The sequence below is a fragment of the Pipistrellus hanaki genome, assembly GCF_964339955.1.
Source record: "Pipistrellus hanaki genome assembly, chromosome: 1".
Taxonomy (NCBI): domain Eukaryota; kingdom Metazoa; phylum Chordata; class Mammalia; order Chiroptera; family Vespertilionidae; genus Pipistrellus; species Pipistrellus hanaki.
Window position 1 is genome coordinate 51,458,313 of NC_140503.1, and position 19,687 is coordinate 51,477,999.

General features: G+C 37.7%; 1 protein-coding gene across 1 annotated transcript in view; it reads right to left on the reverse strand.

Moving 5' to 3' along the window:
* UNC13C (unc-13 homolog C) overlaps window positions 1–19,687 on the reverse strand; it is a 501,491-nt gene that overhangs the window by 27,055 nt on the left and 454,749 nt on the right. The window contains exon 29 of the mRNA XM_084880006.1: window positions 13,243–13,390. Within this exon, the coding sequence (XP_084736132.1) occupies window positions 13,243–13,390 (148 nt within the window). The remainder of the gene's footprint in view (window positions 1–13,242; window positions 13,391–19,687) is intronic.

The following is a 19,687-nucleotide window of genomic DNA, read 5'->3' on the forward strand; positions in this document are numbered from 1 at the left end:
GTAATTAAGGTTAGAGTTAAAAAAAGAATGGGGGTCTGACTCAATAGGATTCCTGTTCTTATAAGAAGAGATCTAGAGGGCTCACTGTCTCTCTCCGCCATGTGAGGACGCCAGGACATGGCAGCCATTTACAACCAGAAACAGGGCTTTCACTGGAAATCCAATCAGCCAGCACATTCAGCCTCCAGAACGGTGAGAAAAATCAATGTCTGTAGTTTAAGCCACTCAGTCTGTGGTGTTCTAAGTGACTGACACACCAGGAGACCCTGATGCTGCTGCTCCCAGGGCTACACTGAGCGGCACTTTTTCAGTTGTCCCTAATGGGTTTCTCTGTCACCTTGGCCTCAATGAAGGCTGATGTGCCTCTCTCTCTCCTCCCACAACTTGAATCTCATATATCCTTGTTAGCCCACCTTGAGCCATGCTTTTCCTCTGAAGCCCCCAACTCTCCTGCCCACAGTAATTTTTCCCTCTCCTCAAAGCCCTAATACCTGTCCTCAGATTCATCTGGTATTTAATGTAAGCTACCTTGTATTTAATTAAGCTACCTCTCCCTTAATATACATGTTTTAAATTCGCTGTAAGCCCTATGGGGGCAGGGGATTTTCTTGTGTTTCCTACACAGCATAGTGCTATGTGCATAGCAAGAGTTCAATAAATATATGATTATTTGGCAACCATGGCATGCATGGAGAAGTTAATAGTAACTGCACGTGTGAGTTCTTCAGATATCAATGGGTTCCCAAGTCAGTCTGAGAGCCTCAGTATGGAGGAACAGCTCACAGGGGAGCACATGCTTATTGACTTTTTCTTCCTCAGAGAGCTGTATCTCGAAAGAGTCCCTCTTTTTTGTTATGTTTGGAGAAGAAAGAGGTAATTTTTTATATAGTAAATCTAATGATGATAATGCAATAAGAATTCATATTTATTCAGAGATTTCTGTGTGCTAGGTGTCTCACATCTATGACCACTTGTGATCTTCCAAGCAACCAGTGGGCTTAGGAATTATTATGCCGCCCATTTTACTGCTGATAAAATTGAGGCTTAGAGAGGTTAATTGACTTATCTCAAGGTCCTAGAGCCAGGCAAAGGTAGAGCAGATAGATGGTTGGGCCATGACTGCATGGTTCCCCACTCTCCTGTCTTAATCAACACACCAATTTCTTGCCTCTTTTTCTCTTTAAAATAAGCAGAGAGACCTTTAAGCCAGCCAGAGGTTTATACAAGCTTGGCTTCCAACTATTAAGATTTAGATTTACTATTCCCTTGCCACTTAATACATTCATTTTTCTTCTTTAAAGATAGATCAAACACTTAATAACAAGTCTTAAGTTCTAGTGCTAAGGGATAACAGAAGGTGAAATTATCTCATATTGGAAGTTAGTTATAAAGGGCAAATGGAGGTTGTGTGGCAACAGTCTGCAATTTTCAATCCACGCCACTGACCCCATTGGTCACAAAACCTGTTCTCAGTGAATACAAACAGATGTTATGGCTCAGTAGGTCCAGCAAATTTGTATTGCATTTTGCTTACTTGACTCAGTTATTTGCAGAATGTTTTTCTGCCATATCAGTTTGTTACCATTTCCATAAAATTTCAAAACAACTGATTTTAACCTGTTTTTACTTTCCTATCAAACCCAAAACAACAATAACCAAAACTTTGGAGAATATCAGTTACCTATAATATGAAAATGTTAGACAACTTTGGAAACACCTATTTGACTTAACTTTAGCTTAATATCAATCAGTGCAGTATATAATTATTGTGTTGGATTGATGTCTTCATAAAATATGACTTATAAATCATTAAATTACATTTACATATATAATATATGTGTGAAAATATAACATGTATGTAGATCCCACTCCAGATAATTCTCTTACAGAGCACTTTTGAGACCCTTTTAATCCTAAAGAGAGAATTTAATTGGGCTGTTTATTCCAACCTCCATTCTTAAATCCAAGCCCTGGAAAGACTTCAAAATCTACCACTTTTAACTAGTTAAACATTTGTGTTCAATTAAACTAATCAACTATGCATAGCAAAGTGTGTTATTCATATTTCTTTTTAAATGAAAGTTATGATTAAAAAAGAAATATCTGGACATCCTGAATAATTGTAAAGTGCAGGAAATTATGAGCAGGCAGGAAAAAAACCACCATAATGGTAGCACACAGAAATAAATGTTGCTTTATTTTTGAATCTAAAATAAATTTAGTATCCCAAATGTTGATTAAGTTAACAAGGTTTATTTCACGAGTGCTCATCTATTCTACTGCTTACATCTTGAATCTGCCCAATTTCTCCTTCACTCTTCCCATCAGCCCAGCCTCTAATTTGTCTGCCCGCTTCTGTCTTACCTCCCTTCAGACTTCTTGCACACTGCACCCTTGCTGAAATCACTTCAATGACATTTATTGCTTTTGGGTGAAACGATCATCTCAAAAAAGCACCACGAAGCAGAGTGCAGTATCAGACCAATAATCCAAAGACCTCTGAATGACTTTGCAGGATTGTTCTGAAACTCGGGTTTATTTGTGAGAAAAAGGCATTTGAAGAAGCCCATAAACTCGCAAGCTGAAAGCGTGAGTGGGAATTGGTGAGGCCTTTGAATGGAATGCCAAATGTAAAGTGTTTTTCGTGTTTTGATTTAAATTTTAATTGTTTAGTTTTGTTAAATTTTAGAAAATTATATACATTATTTTTAGAATTATTTGAAACAATGTTACTCTTTGAGTGACAAGTAACTGAAAACAATGTAAGTCAGAAAACAGGGTTCTAATATCACTGATATTCTGCTTGGCCTTGGGATGAGATCTGGTTCTCAAACAACTGAGAAATGAAAAGATGTAACACACACACACACACACACACACACACGTGCACATTGATTTGATACGGGTAGTGTTATAAAAAACTAACCTTTCCACTATTCATGGAAAAGAATAAAAATAAACAATAAAAGTACAGCTGTCCTGACTTAGACACATACTGAGATTAGTATGTGTACTAAAAATGACAATTTCCCCATTGCATGAGATACAGCAAACACCTGCTTATTCTGTGCTGTGAAGACTCTTAAATTTTGCAAATGACTCCCAGTTGTCTCAACTTACCAGGTTTCCAGAGAAAATGAGATGCTGGGAAGAAAAGCTGCATCATGAGAAAGTGAGATCTGGTATTTTGATGACATGACCAGAGTATAATGGAAATATTCCTATCAGTGAAAAGCTAACATACCCTTTTGTTCATTCTGGACAACTTGGCCATCAAAATACAGTATTTTCCTTCACCCCAAAGAAAATTATTCTGGAGCTTGATTGATTATTTTATCATGTTAATCTTTGATGACCAAAATGAAAGAGTCATGGGTGCAAAACAGAACAGAGCTATGCCAATTAGCCTTTGTCTCAGTCAGGATATCAGTAGCAAGTAGATTGAAACTGAAGCAAGGGTAATTTGAGGAAGGCAAGGCTTAAGAAAGAGACTATTTATGCAGGTTTAGGAAAATACAAGGAATAGTGGATCTAACACTCTCGGTCCATAAAACATAAGGAGGAGAAGTACCACTGGATCTAGAAGCAGACAGTTTTCTAGGGAAGGTAACTTTGGGAGTTAGAGTCAAAGTGCACAGCCAGCTTGAATAAACCATTCTAGAGGGAGCCTGGAGAACGAATACCTTAACTCACTCTTTCCTCCCACAGAGCTTTGGAGGGTCACCCTACTGCTGAACCCGAATGGGAAACAGTAGGTAAGAGAGCCCATAGCTGTAATCCATAGAACCCAGCAGGGTGTATTATAGGGGCAAATGGGAGGTATTCAGCATAGCCATTCATTGTAGTTTACCTAGCATCTAGCACAAGGTTAGCACATGGTAAATGCTCCTCAAAATTAGTCCAATGAAAACGCATATGGAGCCGAAACCGGTTTGGCTCAGTGGATAGAACGTCGGCCTGTGAACTGAAAAGTCCCAGGTTCGATTCCGGTCAGGGGTATGTACCTTGGTTGCGGGCACGTCCCCAGTGGGGGGTGTGCAAGAGGCAGCTGATCGATGATTCTCTCTCATCGATGTTTCTGACTCTCTATCTCTCTCTCTTCCTCTCTGTAGAAAATCAATAAAATATATTTTAAAAAAAGAAAAGAAAAAAAAAAAGGCATATGGAATCTGTTAGTGATCAACACTGAACCAGTGACATACATTATTTTTCCTAGTTCCCATTGAGTTTCATGTTTCAGATTGACTATAAACCCATGATTTCAATAATTTTAAGAGTAATTTTATTCTCCCTATCTAACTTTATATACCCCTTTGTATTTCTCCAGTGACACTTAAAGTTTTCTATCTTGTGTGAAAACTACTGAAAAGAATCAGTGAGAAAATGATAAGTTTTTTCCCTAAGGGGTATCTCCTCTCTCTCTCTCTCTCTCTCTCTCTCTCTCTCTCTCTCTCTCTCTCTCTCTCTCTTTTCTCCATGCTCAACATGCACAGTTTGGGTGCTCTATAGTATATAGCATAGGGCTGTAAGCATACTTGCTATGAAGGTTTGTAATCATATCAATTCAAATACTATGATTACATCAAATCACAATTTTTAATTTTCTGCATTTACTATTCTTGCATTTATTTCCTCTCTAAAATTTACTAAATACATTCTTCCTATCTAGCATTGTACTAAGAACTTAGATTTCAACAAGGAGTAAGGTCCCTGTCCTTATAGGGCTTACATTGGGAGAAGAGAGACTGTATACAAACTAGCAATCCTGATATGACTCAATGTGCTGGGGGGGGGGGTGTTACAAAATTATCCTTTTGCTGGTAGGGAACAAGCAAAGAGAATAGTGGGACGGGGGGGGGGGGGGGGGGGGGGGGGAAACAAAACCAGCAGTGTCCTCTACCCAAACACAGCAAGCTCTAGAATAAGGGTGTCGAACTCAATCAGAGAAGGGGCCAAAATCTAAAATCCAGCCTAAATCGCGGGCCGAATGGTTTACTGAACAGTCATAAACTGACAATGTCATAAACTGACAGCGGAGTGCAGTGATGACAGCGCGGTGCGGGCCACATTGCAAGGCCTGGCGGGCTGGATTTGGCCCGCGGGCCTTGTGTTTGACACATGTGCTCTAGAAGAATGAAAGGCTATTTTATTTATTTATTACTTTTTTTAATTTTTATTTTTTATATATTTTATTGATTTTTTTACAGAGAGGAGGAGAGAGGGATAGAGAGCAAGAAACATCGATGAGAGAGAAACATTGACCAGCTGCCTCTTGCACACCCCCTACCAGGGATGTGCCCGCAACCAATGTACATGCCCTTGACTGGAATCAAACCTGGGACCCCTCAGACCGACGCTCTACCATTGAGCCAAACCGGTTTTGGCTGAAAGGCTATTTTAGAAAGGGTTTTCTCAAAGAAGGATGCATTTTCTTACATTGCACTTGGATTCCTACAACTTAAATACTTCACTAGTATTCAAAAGGTGCCCTGGCTACTGAGCATGCCCAATAATTGAGGCCAGAATAAAAAGAAACTGCAAAGCAAAGGAAGAAGAAAGAGGTTGGGGATAGGATCAGAATAGACAGTTCTCCAAAGAAGACATACAGATGGCCAGTAGACATATGAAAATATGTTCAATGTCACTAATCATCAGAGAAATGCAAATCACAACCACCATGAGCTATCGCCTCACACATGTCAGAATGGATATCGTCAATAAATCAACAAGCAACACATGTTGGTGAGGATGTGGAGAAAAAGGAACCCTTGTACACTGCTGGTGAGAATGCAAACTTGTGGAAAGCAGTATGATGTTACCACAGAAAATAAAAAAATGGAACTGCCTAATGACCCAGAAATTCCACTTCTGGAATCCAAATTCCACTTCTGGAATCCAAAGAAACCAAAACACTAATTAGAAATAATATATGCGCCCCTATGTTCATTGCAGAGTTATTACAATAGCCAAGATCTGGAAGCAGCCCAAGTGTCCATCAGTGATTGAGAGGATAAAAAGGCCATGGTACCTTTGCACAGTGGAATACTACTTAGCCATAAAAAAGAAGGAAACCTTACTTTTGCAATAGCAGGGATAGACCTGAGATATTATGTTATGTGAAATAAAACTGGTCAGAGAAAGACAAATATAATTTGACTCATATGTGGAATCTAATGAACAAAATAAACTAACAAAATAGAAACACACTCAGATGTAGAGAACAGACTGACAGCTGTGGAAGGGGAGGGGTGTTAGGGGAGGGTGAAAAAGGTGAAGGTATTAAGTAAAGAAAAAGAAAAACAACCTCATAGACATAGACAGCAGTATGGATTACCAGAGGGAAAGGGGGTTGGAGAGGTATGAGTGAGTAAAGAGGGGATAAACAGTGATGGAAGGAGAGTTGACTCGTGGTGGTTAATACACATATAAATATACAGAATTGCATACCTGAAACCTATATGGTTTTATTAACCAATGCCTCCCCCCCACCACTAACTAATTCAATTAAAAAGAAATAATTTGGGGGATAGAGTTTGTTGAAGACATATAAAAAAGGGTATTAACTTAAAAGATGATCTCCTGACAGAAGGGCTATTTAGTCACAGTAAAATGAAAAGTGAAGTAAAACCAATTATTCAGAATGAAGGAGAAGAAAATATGGGCTGTAGATAGTAATACTTTTACATTCTGATTTCTTTGTTGATTAAAGTAAGTGTGAGATTGTGGGAAGGGCACTATCTATGCCACTTATCTACATAACTCTAGCAAATCTCTCAATCTATTTGTGTCTCAGTGTTTTACCTTGAGAAATATGGATATGTTACTGGCCTCCCAGGATTGTTTTGAAAGATAGCAAAGTGGTAGACAACATGCCTGGATCACAGTGTTGCTGAGCATTACTGTGACCTTATCTAATGTTTGCCGTTTTTACTTTGGGAAAGTATTCAGTGTATGCAGAACCACATCACATATCAAACCAACACTCTGATTAAAGTTATTTGTGCACAGCTTTATAGCTGCATTGCAGAGCCTCATCAAGCTTTGAACGCCATCAGACTCACTGCAACACTGAAAGAGCCAAACCTCCCGAGCTCTCCTCCATTTTCCCACTTGTGCCTCTGAGATGTGCTAACCTCTGGTCTTGAAAGGCAATGCTAGCTAGTTGTATCCTATTGTCCCAGGGATACGACAGGGTCAGGGTCGACAGTTGGGATGCTAGATCTCTGAAAGTGAGAAACTACTTCAAACAATGCCTTCAAGTCAGTATTAAATTGAAGTGGCCATGTGGACGGTACTATTATTTCTCCACATAAGCTGAAGACATTCGTGAGCCTTTTCTTCCACAGGTGACATCCAGCTGAAGTGTCAGCTGAATTTGGCTCCAAAGCTCATTTCTTTATTTTGATGCCAGTTCTCCTACCACTTAATATTATTAATGTTAAGTTCTCCCACATTTTCTGATAAGAAGAGACCACAGTGAACCACTTCCAAAAAAGAGTATCTTTTCTACTTGTGGACATATTTTTGAGAGTTTAAGGAACGTGATTAGAATAATTAATATTTTATATATATAATTATTGTATCGAAGCATAGGCATAGATTCCAAAATGTGAATCTGTAGCTCTCTCATTTCCATTTCAAATTAAACTACATTATACTTCACTTTAGCAGAAAAATGAGTTATTAAAATGACCAAAAGGATATGGTTTAAATTTTAAGAAACTTGAAATAAGCAGACTCAAAGTTGTTATAAAAAATTAAAAAGAGGACAGATCATAGAATTAAAAAATTAATCTCACATACTTTATTTTTTTAGTTGTTTAAATATAAATTTTAAAAAATTTGTGAGCCAGTTATAACTTAGACATATAACAACCTTTTTGTGTATAAAGCTTTTGAGGCTTGGGATCCTCAAGCTGTAATAAAAGCTCAGATAAGGAAACAATATGACACAGATAGCTTAGCAATTAATCATTCTGAGCCTCATTTAAAATTGTGTTATCCATTGGGAAAAACTCTACTTAAAGTTTTTTTGTTTGTTTGTTTGTTTTATACATTTTCACTATCTACTACAGTATGAAACATTCAAGAAACCCTTGGTATAATGAAATAAATGTTAGAAAGCCTTTTTTATGATGAATAAGTAAAGATGCAAGAAATTAGTTTTGTAACAGCTTCTGAAACTATAAATAACACATTCTTGAGAAACAACAAGGAAGTATAACTTTTCAAGCTAAGTACCAATTTAAACCATTGGGTCAACTTTAAGAGGAATAATATGTGATAATTATTATAAATATTAAAATAATTCCTACTCATGTTATACAAAGCTTACCTATAGTATTTCTGTATATTTTAATGGCATAGGGAAATCTAAGGCACTTTTAACTATACAATATGTCTTTATCAAAAATAGATGGTGATATGGCGAGTTTTGTTCTAAAAGCTAAATAATCTTTTTTGTCTTAATAAATATATATTGTGGATATGTTTGACATATAGGAATTTTAAAATTATGAGTGCAAGCATATACTTTCCTGGAGTTTCTTCATTCAAAACACTTTTTTTCTTTCTACTTCCTCATGACCCACTGACCTTTGTGTTCTCTTTCTTCTCAAGTCAAAATTTCCCCTCTTCTAACATGACCTTCATTACATCACTTCTCACTTGTTAGTCTCTTTTTATAGCAGGATGTCCCAATCTCAGCACTATTGCCATTTGGAGCCACATACATTTCTGTCATAGGTAGCTGTACAATATTTAGCAGCTTCCCTGGTCTCCACCCGAGAGAAAATAGTGATGCAACTACCACTCTCAGATATGACAACCAAAAAGTTCTTATGATATTGCCCCAAAGCCCCTGGGTGAACAAAATAACCCTGCTTGAGAACCACTGATTTAGAGCAACTTGTGCACATAACTTCACGTTCACCTTTGATGATGTCCCTCATTGTATGGGACTTTGTTCAGAGGTGATGCTCAGTAAACACTTGTTAAAGAATTCAGAGTTAGATGGTGTTCTGTTGCTGTGATGCTTTTCTAGAATAATAAACATGCTATTCTTATAAAGTGAACTTCCAGTTTCATTTGAGGACTTAAGCTTCTATGAATATTTTGGATTTATTTTTCAATATTTGGAATAGAAAGAGGAGAGAAGACAGTGTTTTTCCATATTGATAGATCTCATTTGTCTCAATTTCTAATGTGACTCTTTGTAGTTTTTTTAATGATTTTCTTTTTTTAACTACTAGAAAAAATGACAGAAATCTACTTAAAAAGAGCAAAAAGCAGGTAAAGTGAAAAGGAGCTAAAAAAATAAAAGGAGAGGAAGAAAAAAATATGAACAAAGTCAACAGGTTTTTCTATGCTTATAAACCCATTTAAAAAAAGCTGAATTTAAATAAAAATATTTTCAAAAGAAAATATACCTTTCAATTTGAAGATAAAACTTTTAATAGTAATTGGTTTTTAAATTTTTAATCTTATAGTTAATTTCCTAACAGATACACAAGGAAAAAACATAACAGAGAAAAAAAATGAGAAAGAAAATTTTAACAAGAAGTAGACAAAGAAGAAAATGAAATAAGGGAAGATTTTATGAGAAAAAAGTAAAATATGGATGTTTCAAAAAGCACACTTATATTCCTAATGGATCCCAAGTCCTTTTATATAACATGTAGATCTATTGAATAACATGTGAATAGTTTAAAACAATTATTTCTTTGCAGAGTATGAGTTAGAGATTAAGGGAACAAAAATTACTTTGTTTTACTGATCATGAGGTAAATGAAAATGTACTTATCTATAGGCTGAATTTCACTTAGTTCTGTATTGTTGACTTGAAAAGTCATGAGGGGAAAGTCCAAGTAATGTCATTCCGAGTATTTGGCCTTCACACTTATTATCAAGAAGATGAACACACAATGGGCTAAGAGCACTGAATCTAGAGGTCTAGACTAGCTGAGTTTGATTCTGGCTCCCCGCTTTCTAGCTGTGTGACCTTGGATTTCTGTTCCCCTAGAAGCAGATTCTGACACAAGCACTCAAGGTAAATGGTCCAGCTGGGAAGGAATCCCAGGAAACACTGATAGGGGCCTGAAGAGGTGAGCAAAGGAAAAAGCAGTATGGTATCCAGCCAGCCTTCGGAGGGAGAATGGAGCTCTGTACTATAGGGGACCTCTGGAGTCTGTGCAAAACACAAGTGAGAATTGACCCAACAGAAGAAGCTGGATTTTGTATTTTTGTTTTTTTTAATTTGCCAACTTCCTATCTTTCCTTGGTTGCGGGCTGGTTCCTGGAGCATTAACTCATGGCACTGAGCATGCTCCTGCGGCTCCTCAGACAGAAAGTGGCAGAGTTTGAGGTTTGCAGTGCTAGCTTAGACTTCAAATGGTGTATTTGAAAGTTATAACACCAGTGTGATCTTTCTAAATTGAATTAACAAAATATCAGGTTTTGATTAACAAAACTTCACTATAATAAATATTAGGATAAATGTTTAGATAACTGCAAGAATATCTACACTGGAAACAGAGACTCTTCATGCTACCACAATATCGGGTGTGTAAAGGGGATGATTGATCCTACAATTAACTGGAAATGTTCACCTACTTGCTGGGCAAGTAGCAAAGTAATCCACAGGATGGAACCCAAGTTCCTCCATTTCAACATGCCCAGTGTCAAATGCTCACAGAATAGTATAGAAACCCATATAAATAAGACCCTCTAAAAATTCAACTTTTTATGCTTTTTAGTTAACAACCCTAGAAGCTGAGTTTCTTTTGAATCCAAGGAAACATAACATGAAAAGGGACATTTGGAAGTCATAAATATAAACCATGACTTAAGGCCCAATTTTAGCAATTGAAGACTGTATTCTCTACTATATTTCCTTTTAGGCTGTGCTATAAATGATTCAAATATTCAGCAAATTTTCATCTTATCTCCCCTTTACCTTATTATTTTATAAAGGATATAGTATTGCTGGCTAACTTTATTATTCAGTCTGTGCTAATGAATACTGAAAAGGGTTTTGATAGAATTAGAAGAGAGGGCATGAATATAAACTCAGAAATACTTTGGCTTACCTCTGTTTGTGATTGAACAATGGTTATGTTATATGAGGCAGTAGTGTTCCTCTCTCCAACCTCCCTCAATTTGGAAATATACATAAATCTCTATTTGAGCAGGTGGAGAAGAGAACTGTAAAGAGATGGCAGGTGACAGTGGAGAATCCTCCATTATCACCAAAGATGTAGAAAGAATGTTTGCATTTCTTCTGGCTCAAGTGAACCCCGCAGGGGAAAGCTGGGCTTCAGCCTCTTGCTAGAGCCCCATTTCAGAGGGCTGGCCAGTAGGAGCAAAAAGCTATGGCACATGCTGCAGGAGGCATCACTGAGGAGTCTCTGAAGGGAGCTGGAACAAGGCACACTTCTCAAGGAACTGAAAATATACAATGGCCCCTAACACTGGGCCCCTCGGAAAGCCAGCATTTAGACGCGACCATACAGAGAACACTAAAGACATTTACCTCCTTCCCTTCTGTTTCTTCCCCCCAAATTGCTATAGCAGAAAAGGGGAGCAAAGGGGAGGGCAGAAAGAGGGAGCAAAGAGTACACCAAGCTCCCTTTACTCTGCAGGTTCTTGGGTCTGATCATGCCTGTTTGGGGATGATGAGGTTGGTAGGGATAGGTTTTCATAGAGTATGACTGAAGGTAGAAAATGCAAAGCTGTTTCATATCTATGGCTTGAGAATTTTAATTATGTGCCTCCCCACTAAAATACATACTCAATAAAGCCAGAAAAGTAGAGTAAAAAAGAAAAAGGGAGACCAAGTCTGAAATAAAGATATGTTAAATCGAGTGGTTACTGTGATTGCAGATCCTCTTACCTACCACCATCCATATTTAATGTTGCCATACAATACATGGTATAAAAATAAATACATGTGCCAAATTCCATATACCAAAACTGATATAGATGCAGTATTTTTGGTGTGATTCTATGCTAAAACATAGGCTGTATACATGTGTGTGTGTTCTATAAATGCATACCTATAAAAATAAAGCAAAGTTTTATATTCTTATATACTCTGGGAATAAAGCTATAACACTATTTATATGATATATTAGAATTGTATAGACATTTATAAAGTTCAGAAAACCTTGAAAGATCATGGATTCAGGGGTAATGTTCTGAATATTTCTGTATTTCTTGATAAGCTCTCATGAACTCAGCTTATTCTTCCTTTCTGGAACCATCCCAAGATGTAGGCTAGGTTTGCATATCAAATGAAAAAATAAAAGAGCATTTAAATGGACACTCTCAGAAAGCACCAAGTGTTAAAGACAGGCCTAACACCTTCATGGCACTTACCTTGGCATTATGCTTGATGTAGTTAGAAAAATTAAATATCTATGGAAAAAAAAAAATAAGCCTGGAGCGTTTTCATCACAGGAAAAAAAATTCTTCTCTGAGGATCTCTCATGAATGAAAACCATACCCTTTTATTTATATTTATGATCTCTGTGGTGAGATTTATTATGTTCTAGAGTTTGAGTCTGCATTTGGGTCTTTTTGACTCATACTGACATTTTCAATAATCTCTCAGAAATGCCAGATCATAAATGCACATAATTACCAAAATATAATCAATCACAAAGCAACTTGAAATAAAGGTTAACAGTAATATCCTAGAAGCTTATGAGGTGGGAACTTTGCCATGTGAAACAGATTTGAGTTTTAAATAAAATAATTACCTCTTGTCCCATTTCAAAGTGAAAGTTGAAAACTTTTCTCATATAAATTTGGGATAAGATTAAATTTCCCTTCTGGAAACACTAAAGCAGGAGATTTTACATTTGAAATCAGGATTTGGGAAATTATCATTTTTGAGGAGTTGCCAAAACCAGCAAACACTGAATCTTCATACTAAATTGAAGAGACTATCACAGTTATGGATATTCAAAACTAGGCTTTGCTAAATATTTTGAAGTTAAAATCACCAAGAAGAGTCAACCATTCAATACAGTTTTAGTATTAAGCATACCCTACTAATATTAAAATTATTCATAAGACTGTAATTTATGAATGCTAAAAATTTGATAATTTTCTGTTGACCATAGCCTCCATTCTTATTTCTTTAATTTATTATAGTAAAATTATTAATACTATTTATAATAATTCTTATGTTGAATTTTACCTAGGTGTTCAGTTTATTATCATATTCAATATGTTACTTACTCTGCGAGGTTTGAGTGTCTATGAACTTCTTTATCAAGGCATCAGTCGTTTGGGTATAAAGACTGAGAGCATATCTCAGAGACTGAAGATCTGGGCTTTTCTCCAAGAAATTCTTTTTGAGACCATTTCCTCCCGCATGAAAGTATTGCTAAAAAGGAAGATAAGTACTATAAGCAAAGGCATTTGGAAACAACACTGGAGGACAGGTTTCATTGCTATAAGAGTAAAGCTCAAATGGAATGATACAGTATGTCCAATATAAAGTAGCTACAAAGTGCTACCACATGCTCATTGCTAAGTCATCACCATCTAGTTCAATTTCCCTCAATATCTCCGAAATGATGCAGACCCAAGATCCTTGAGGCTTAAAGCTTTTCTTCTTACTCAAAACTTTAAGCATATGAGATCATGAAGATGCAGAGGTCAGCATCCTTTAGAATGATACATTTAAGTAAGAATTGAGTTGGCTATTGGCTTCTCTTTCCAAAGGATGAGAAAAATATCCAGAGTTAGCAAAGTTTCACAAGGAAGGCAACTTAGTCACATGATTACAGACACTATTTGTGTTTCAAGGCCAGATACTTGCTAGTCCAACTTTCCCATCCTGTCATCATGCAATGGTGCAGATATAGGCCAATCTAAAGGAGCAGAGTGGACCTTAGAAAATCAACACCCCCTGAACCTTTTACCTTATGTCCAGTAAAATCAAATAGGTTTTTAAAATTTTTTTTTAATACCATCCAACAAACTAAAAAACTATAACAGTATAGTTTAGGTAAGATAATACAGAAGCTGTAAGCATTTTGACTATTAATATGGTCACCGAAGGATGTTAGCATTTGCCTGTTGCAAGTATTATGCATGACATCTTTTTGGAAAGCAGAATATGCAGAGATATGTAATAGAAATAAAAATGTTTTCCCCCAATTATTTACAGATTATAATACATACCATTTATAATATTCTCTAATTGCTAGATAAATAGTTGCTTTCTCTCTCTGTACCAACAATACTAAACTTCACACTCATTGCAATGTGGCTCACTATGGACTGTGATCCCATAAAATGACATATTTAAAAAAATTCAACAAATAATTTTGATACATGTTCTCAACTGAATGTGTGTCATCCCTCTATATTACTCATAATTATTTAAAATTTCTCACCTATTCAAGGGGAGGTTTAGAAAAATATTCTGTGCATTTGAAGGCATCTGAGTGCCCTTTTAAACAGTATAATATAGAGAGGATTCAGGGCATAGATCAGAGAAAGTATGAATTGGGGACATAATCTCAGGAAAGACTGCTCCAATTATAGACACCCTCCCCAAGGAGAAAAATTATGGTCACTTAAAATTCCAATAGAAAAATAGAAGAAAAAAACATTTTCTTTTTTATTTTTATTTATTTATTTATTAATTTTTAATTAAATTATTATCTTTATACATATACCATTGCCCCCAACATTTTCTTTTTTTAAAAAGAACAAAAGTATAATATTTAAGTTTGTTTTACAACTTTGATCATCTTATAAAAATGTTAAAATTTTTTTTCACAAGTAGAAAATATTTATTGAGGACTATGAATCCAGAATTCTTTTAGTTGCCTTGGTGAATAAAAAACAACAACATATGATCATTTCTTTCTTCATGAAACATGATATGCTATTTGAGGTGAGAAAATATTAAATACATGTATTAAAAGGGAAAGGTTTCCCGATAATTTGGCTCGGTGGATGGAGCGTCAGCCTGGAGACTGAAGGATACCTCTATTGATTCTGCTCAAGGGCACATGCCCAGGTTGCAGGCTCTATCCCCAGTAGGGGGCATGCAAGAGGCACCCAATCAATGATTCTCTAATCATTGATGTTTCTATCCATATATCCCTCTCTCTTCCTCTTTGAAATCAACAAAAATATTTTTTTAAAGGGAAAGGTTTAGTTTGGTCTTGACATTTCTGCTAAAGGAACCATGGAGCCATCAAATATAATAACTCACCCTGACAGTAAAGAACAGTGGGGTAAATTGAACCAAGAAGAGGCAGGATATTCTAAAGGAAACACATTTCCCTCTCACTGTTTCTCAAATAAACTCCAGTTTTATTAAGCTTAAGCATAAATCCTGGAAGATTATATATATAAAAAAAGACATATAAGAAGAAGAATAAGCAATATCTATAATGGTTTTATGCCAAATCTTGGTACTAATGAAAGTTGTTAGGAAAGATTGTGAAATATTTTAAAATAGTAAAAAAGGATTAGTGGGTAAGTGTACCCATCTGGGTTATTTCCTTTTTATTGTTTTTAAGCTACTTAAAACTCTGTAAGATGTAGAAAATGGGTACTAATATAAATGACCTTTGTTCATAGAAATGCAAATTAATTATTTCTGGTAGGGTGTAACTGATTATTGTTGTGTGGGAAGATCTGTTTTACCTCTATTTGTAAATTTCCTTCGGCTTTTTTTACTGCTTATCCTTATGTGTGGTTCTTGAAATTCTCCTTTGAGCCACTTGTAAGAGCTTACTGGCTCCCTCAACAATAGATGAGTTAAATAACATTTTTGCTTGTTTTATAATTCCCTGAATATAACAATTATGCCCTCTTTTAAAAACTGTTTTTTAATAGTGTATGCATAGTGTGGGTGACAGCATTCATAAGGGTGACCATAATTTTTACTGTCTAATTTGTGAGAATAGGGCCATAGGCCTGTGGCTCACCCTAATATCTGCTTTCCTGTCTGTTTTTTCTCCCTCTGTTCCTCAATAAATATTTATTAATCCTATACCATGAGCCACAACTTGTGCTGGTCATCAAGGATATGAAGCTAAAGAGGGCCAGAGGTTGTTCTCAAGGGAATTAGAATCTAATCTTACCTAATAATAGACAAACATTTAAATTGACCATACCTCCACAACATACACACAGCTAATCAGGAGTGAGTATGTAAATTAACCCAACAAAGATGGTGGGTTAATTTGCATATGCAGGCACTGAGTGACTGGGAGGGGTTGGGCACTGCTATGAGGGGGCTCTGGCCAGGAGTGAGGATGTGCAGGCCCCCAGGGACCAGGAGTGAAGCCAGGGGAAGGAAGGCCTATTCTTGCACGAATATTGTGCAATGGGCCTCTAGTAGAAAATATAACCAAAAGGCCAAAATGACTTCCATAACACATTGCAGGTATTGGAGAAATTATTTGAATTTAATATGTTCAGTAGATACTTGTTAAAGAATTTAACCTGTCTTCATGTTATGACCACTCCCAGGAAAGTCTGGTTGGAATACCATCTCCAGGGAATAATGCTACTGTGGCAAATCATCTAAGAGAGAAAACAAACTTTCCTTGGATTTATTCTAAAGGTCAGAGAACATGCCACCCCAACATATACTGTGTTGTTATATATTGATGATCTTGAGCTGCAGATGCTTGAAAAACAGAAAATGCATGCAGAGGATTTCACTGATCTGCCTAAAATCGGAACCCCTAAAGGTGCTTAAATGTCATAGGTCCCTTTGATGGAAGAAGTGTCATCAGGCAGAGAAGACTGACTCCTGTAACAGGGCAGGACAGTAGAAGTTGACATAACACCCAAACTTCGTTACAAACTATTTCCCCCCATCCCCATTCATCTTTCCTAAAAACCATTTACTCTCCTCTAAGAGGCCTACATCTCCCATCCCCTTTCCCTAGGAAGAAGGTGTTTAAATCTGAATTCTAAGCCACCTTGGGGTGTTACTCATTTTTCCCTGGGTCTCCCACATATACACAAGGTACACATGTTAATGAACTTTTGTTTTTCTCTTAGTGATCTGTCTTTCACCACAAGGGCCTCCACTAAGAACTCGGAAAGGTAGAGGAAAACTATTTTTCCTCCTCCATAATTCTATCTCAGGAAATCAATTTCCCAGCTGAACAATGAGGTTGGCTCAAGTACCAGGCAGTCTTGGCTGATGGGAGGGAAGCTTCTAGGGAGAAATCAATGATATTGGCATTAAAGTGGGACAGAGGGTACATACATGGTTGCTGATAGGAGTTTAAAGTGGCTCAACAGCCAAAACCAGTTTGGCTCAGTGGATAGAGCGTCTGCCTGCAAAATGAAAGGTCCCAGGTTTGATTCCGGTCAAGGGCATGTACATTGGTTGCAGGCACATCCCCGGTGGGGGGGTGTGCAGGAGGAAGCTGGTTGATGTTTCTCTCTCATCTATGTTTCTAGCTCTCTACCCCTCTCCCTTCCTCTCTGTAAAAAAATCAATAAAATATATTGAAAAAAAATAAAGTGGTTCAACATTTTTGGAGGATGATTTGGCAAATTTGATAGAAATGTTCAAGGCACATCCAAGAGTCTTCTTCTAGGAATCATATCTGCTGAGATAAAGCACAAGTTCATAAGCCCTGGTCAGAATCCAGGATGTTACTGCAGGCTCCCCTTCCACAATAGGAAAACCTGGGAACAACCTGCATTTTTAGGACAAAGTGGCATTTATACTAATAAAAGGATAATATGCTAATTAGGCTGAACATCTTCCGGACATTCTTTGTGACAAAGCCATGTTGGCGGGGGGCAAGGCAGACGAGGTTAGAGGCAATCAGGCAGGCAGTGGAGAGCAATTAGGAGGACTAGGCCAGCCAGGGAGAGCAGTTAGGGGGATCAGGCTGGCAGGCAGGTGAGTGGTTAGGAGCCAGATGTCCTGAGGGGTCCCAGATTGGAGAGAGTGCAGGCTGAGCTGAGGGGGACCCCTTCCCCATGCACGAATTTCATGCACCGGGCCTATAGTCTACATATAAAAGCCTAAGCAATCTTTATGATGGAAGGACTGAAATAATGGTTGCTATGACTCACACTGACCACCAGGGGGCAAATACTCAATACAGGAGCTGCCCACTGGTGGTCAGTGGGCTCCCACAGTGGCGAACCAAGCAGTAAGAGTGAGCAGGCAGGCAGGTGTATGCTTAGGGGCAAGCAGGAAGGAGTGAGTGGTTCCTGATTGTGAGAGGGATGTCCAACTGCTAGATGTCCAGTTGCAGGGATCAGGCCTAAACCAGCATTTAGATGTTCCCTGAGGGGTTCTGGATTGCCAAAGGGTGCAGGCTGGGCTGAGAGACTCCCCTCACCCACGTGCATAAATTTCATGCACTGGGCCTCTAGTAATTTTATAAGAAGACAAGTTTTAACTAGGAAGGCATTATTTGGTAGGTCTCTGGGACATGGGGGACTATTAATGAAATGTAAATAAGGTATGAGTGTGTTTCTGAGGAAAGCCTAAGGGTCTCCCTAGAGTTTTTCAGTGATGATACTGAACTGCCTTCTGCTAGAGGCTCTAGCAGAATAGTAAGTGAGCAGAAGATTTGTAAGGGAAGAAATGATGCCTCTGTATTTTGGGTGCATTATATAATAGAAGATGTTGCAAGAACACAACCAGGACAGAAAGTAGCAAAGTTAGAGGGGAAAACAAGAAAGTAAGGTGCTGTGAATGAAAGTCTCCATTTAGTGAATACAGACAAAGAACACATGCTACAGGCTCCTTACTCAAAGAGCAAAGGAAGTGACTTCTAGGCTTATGCAAAAGAAACCTTGACTAAATGCCACTTTATGGGAAGCCTTTCACAGTGTTCAGAACCTGGGCCTTGTCTCCTAAGAGCACAGGTCTTTTTATCCCACCAGCACAGATTATCCACAGAAAGGTGGATCAGGCACTGTGTACACCTTGTTATTCCGAGATTTCACATCCAGTTTTGAGTCTTTGCAAGAGCCCTGAAGGAGCAGGAGAGTAGACTCTGTATTTTGCTGAGGCTTGGGCTTGAAGGATATGAATGTGAGGCCACTATGTGGGAGTAAATGTCTTAGCTATTAAAACCCACTGTCCACAGCTCAGTGCAGCTGAGCTGCTCTCCATTCATTATAGGAAGTATTTTGGAGGGGAATTATGTTCTAGAGGGAATTTGTGAATGCAGGGTTTGGAAGCCTTCTCAATGTTTCCGTTATGCACATGGAAAGTGGATTATCTTCATTAGTTCTAAACAAGAAAACTATGACTCAGTTTTTTGTTGTTCCTCTGAAACCTGCAGAATCCCTGAACATTTCTGATGTGCTCAGCTGTTTTTCTTAGGCTTGGTGCAAATTAGCAGAAAATAACTGGCAAAACAACACATTGGGACAACCAATATCCTCCTCATTCAAGAAAGGAATTCTCAAGCAGCGAGAGGACCATCAAGAGGGTGGCTGTTCAGTGCTGTGAAGGAAAAGGATGTTAGCTGGGTGACCTTCTCCCTACCTTTGGCCCCGCCCTGGCCGGTATTTTCACCATAGACATAGACAGACAAAGACAGAAAGCATGTTTTTCAAGTGTGTACTTGAGCCAAAGCTCAAAGTTATTATGTTGGAGTACAGAATCTGGCTTTAGATAGGTCTTGGCAGACCGAAATGGTGGGTAAACATTTATAGGATC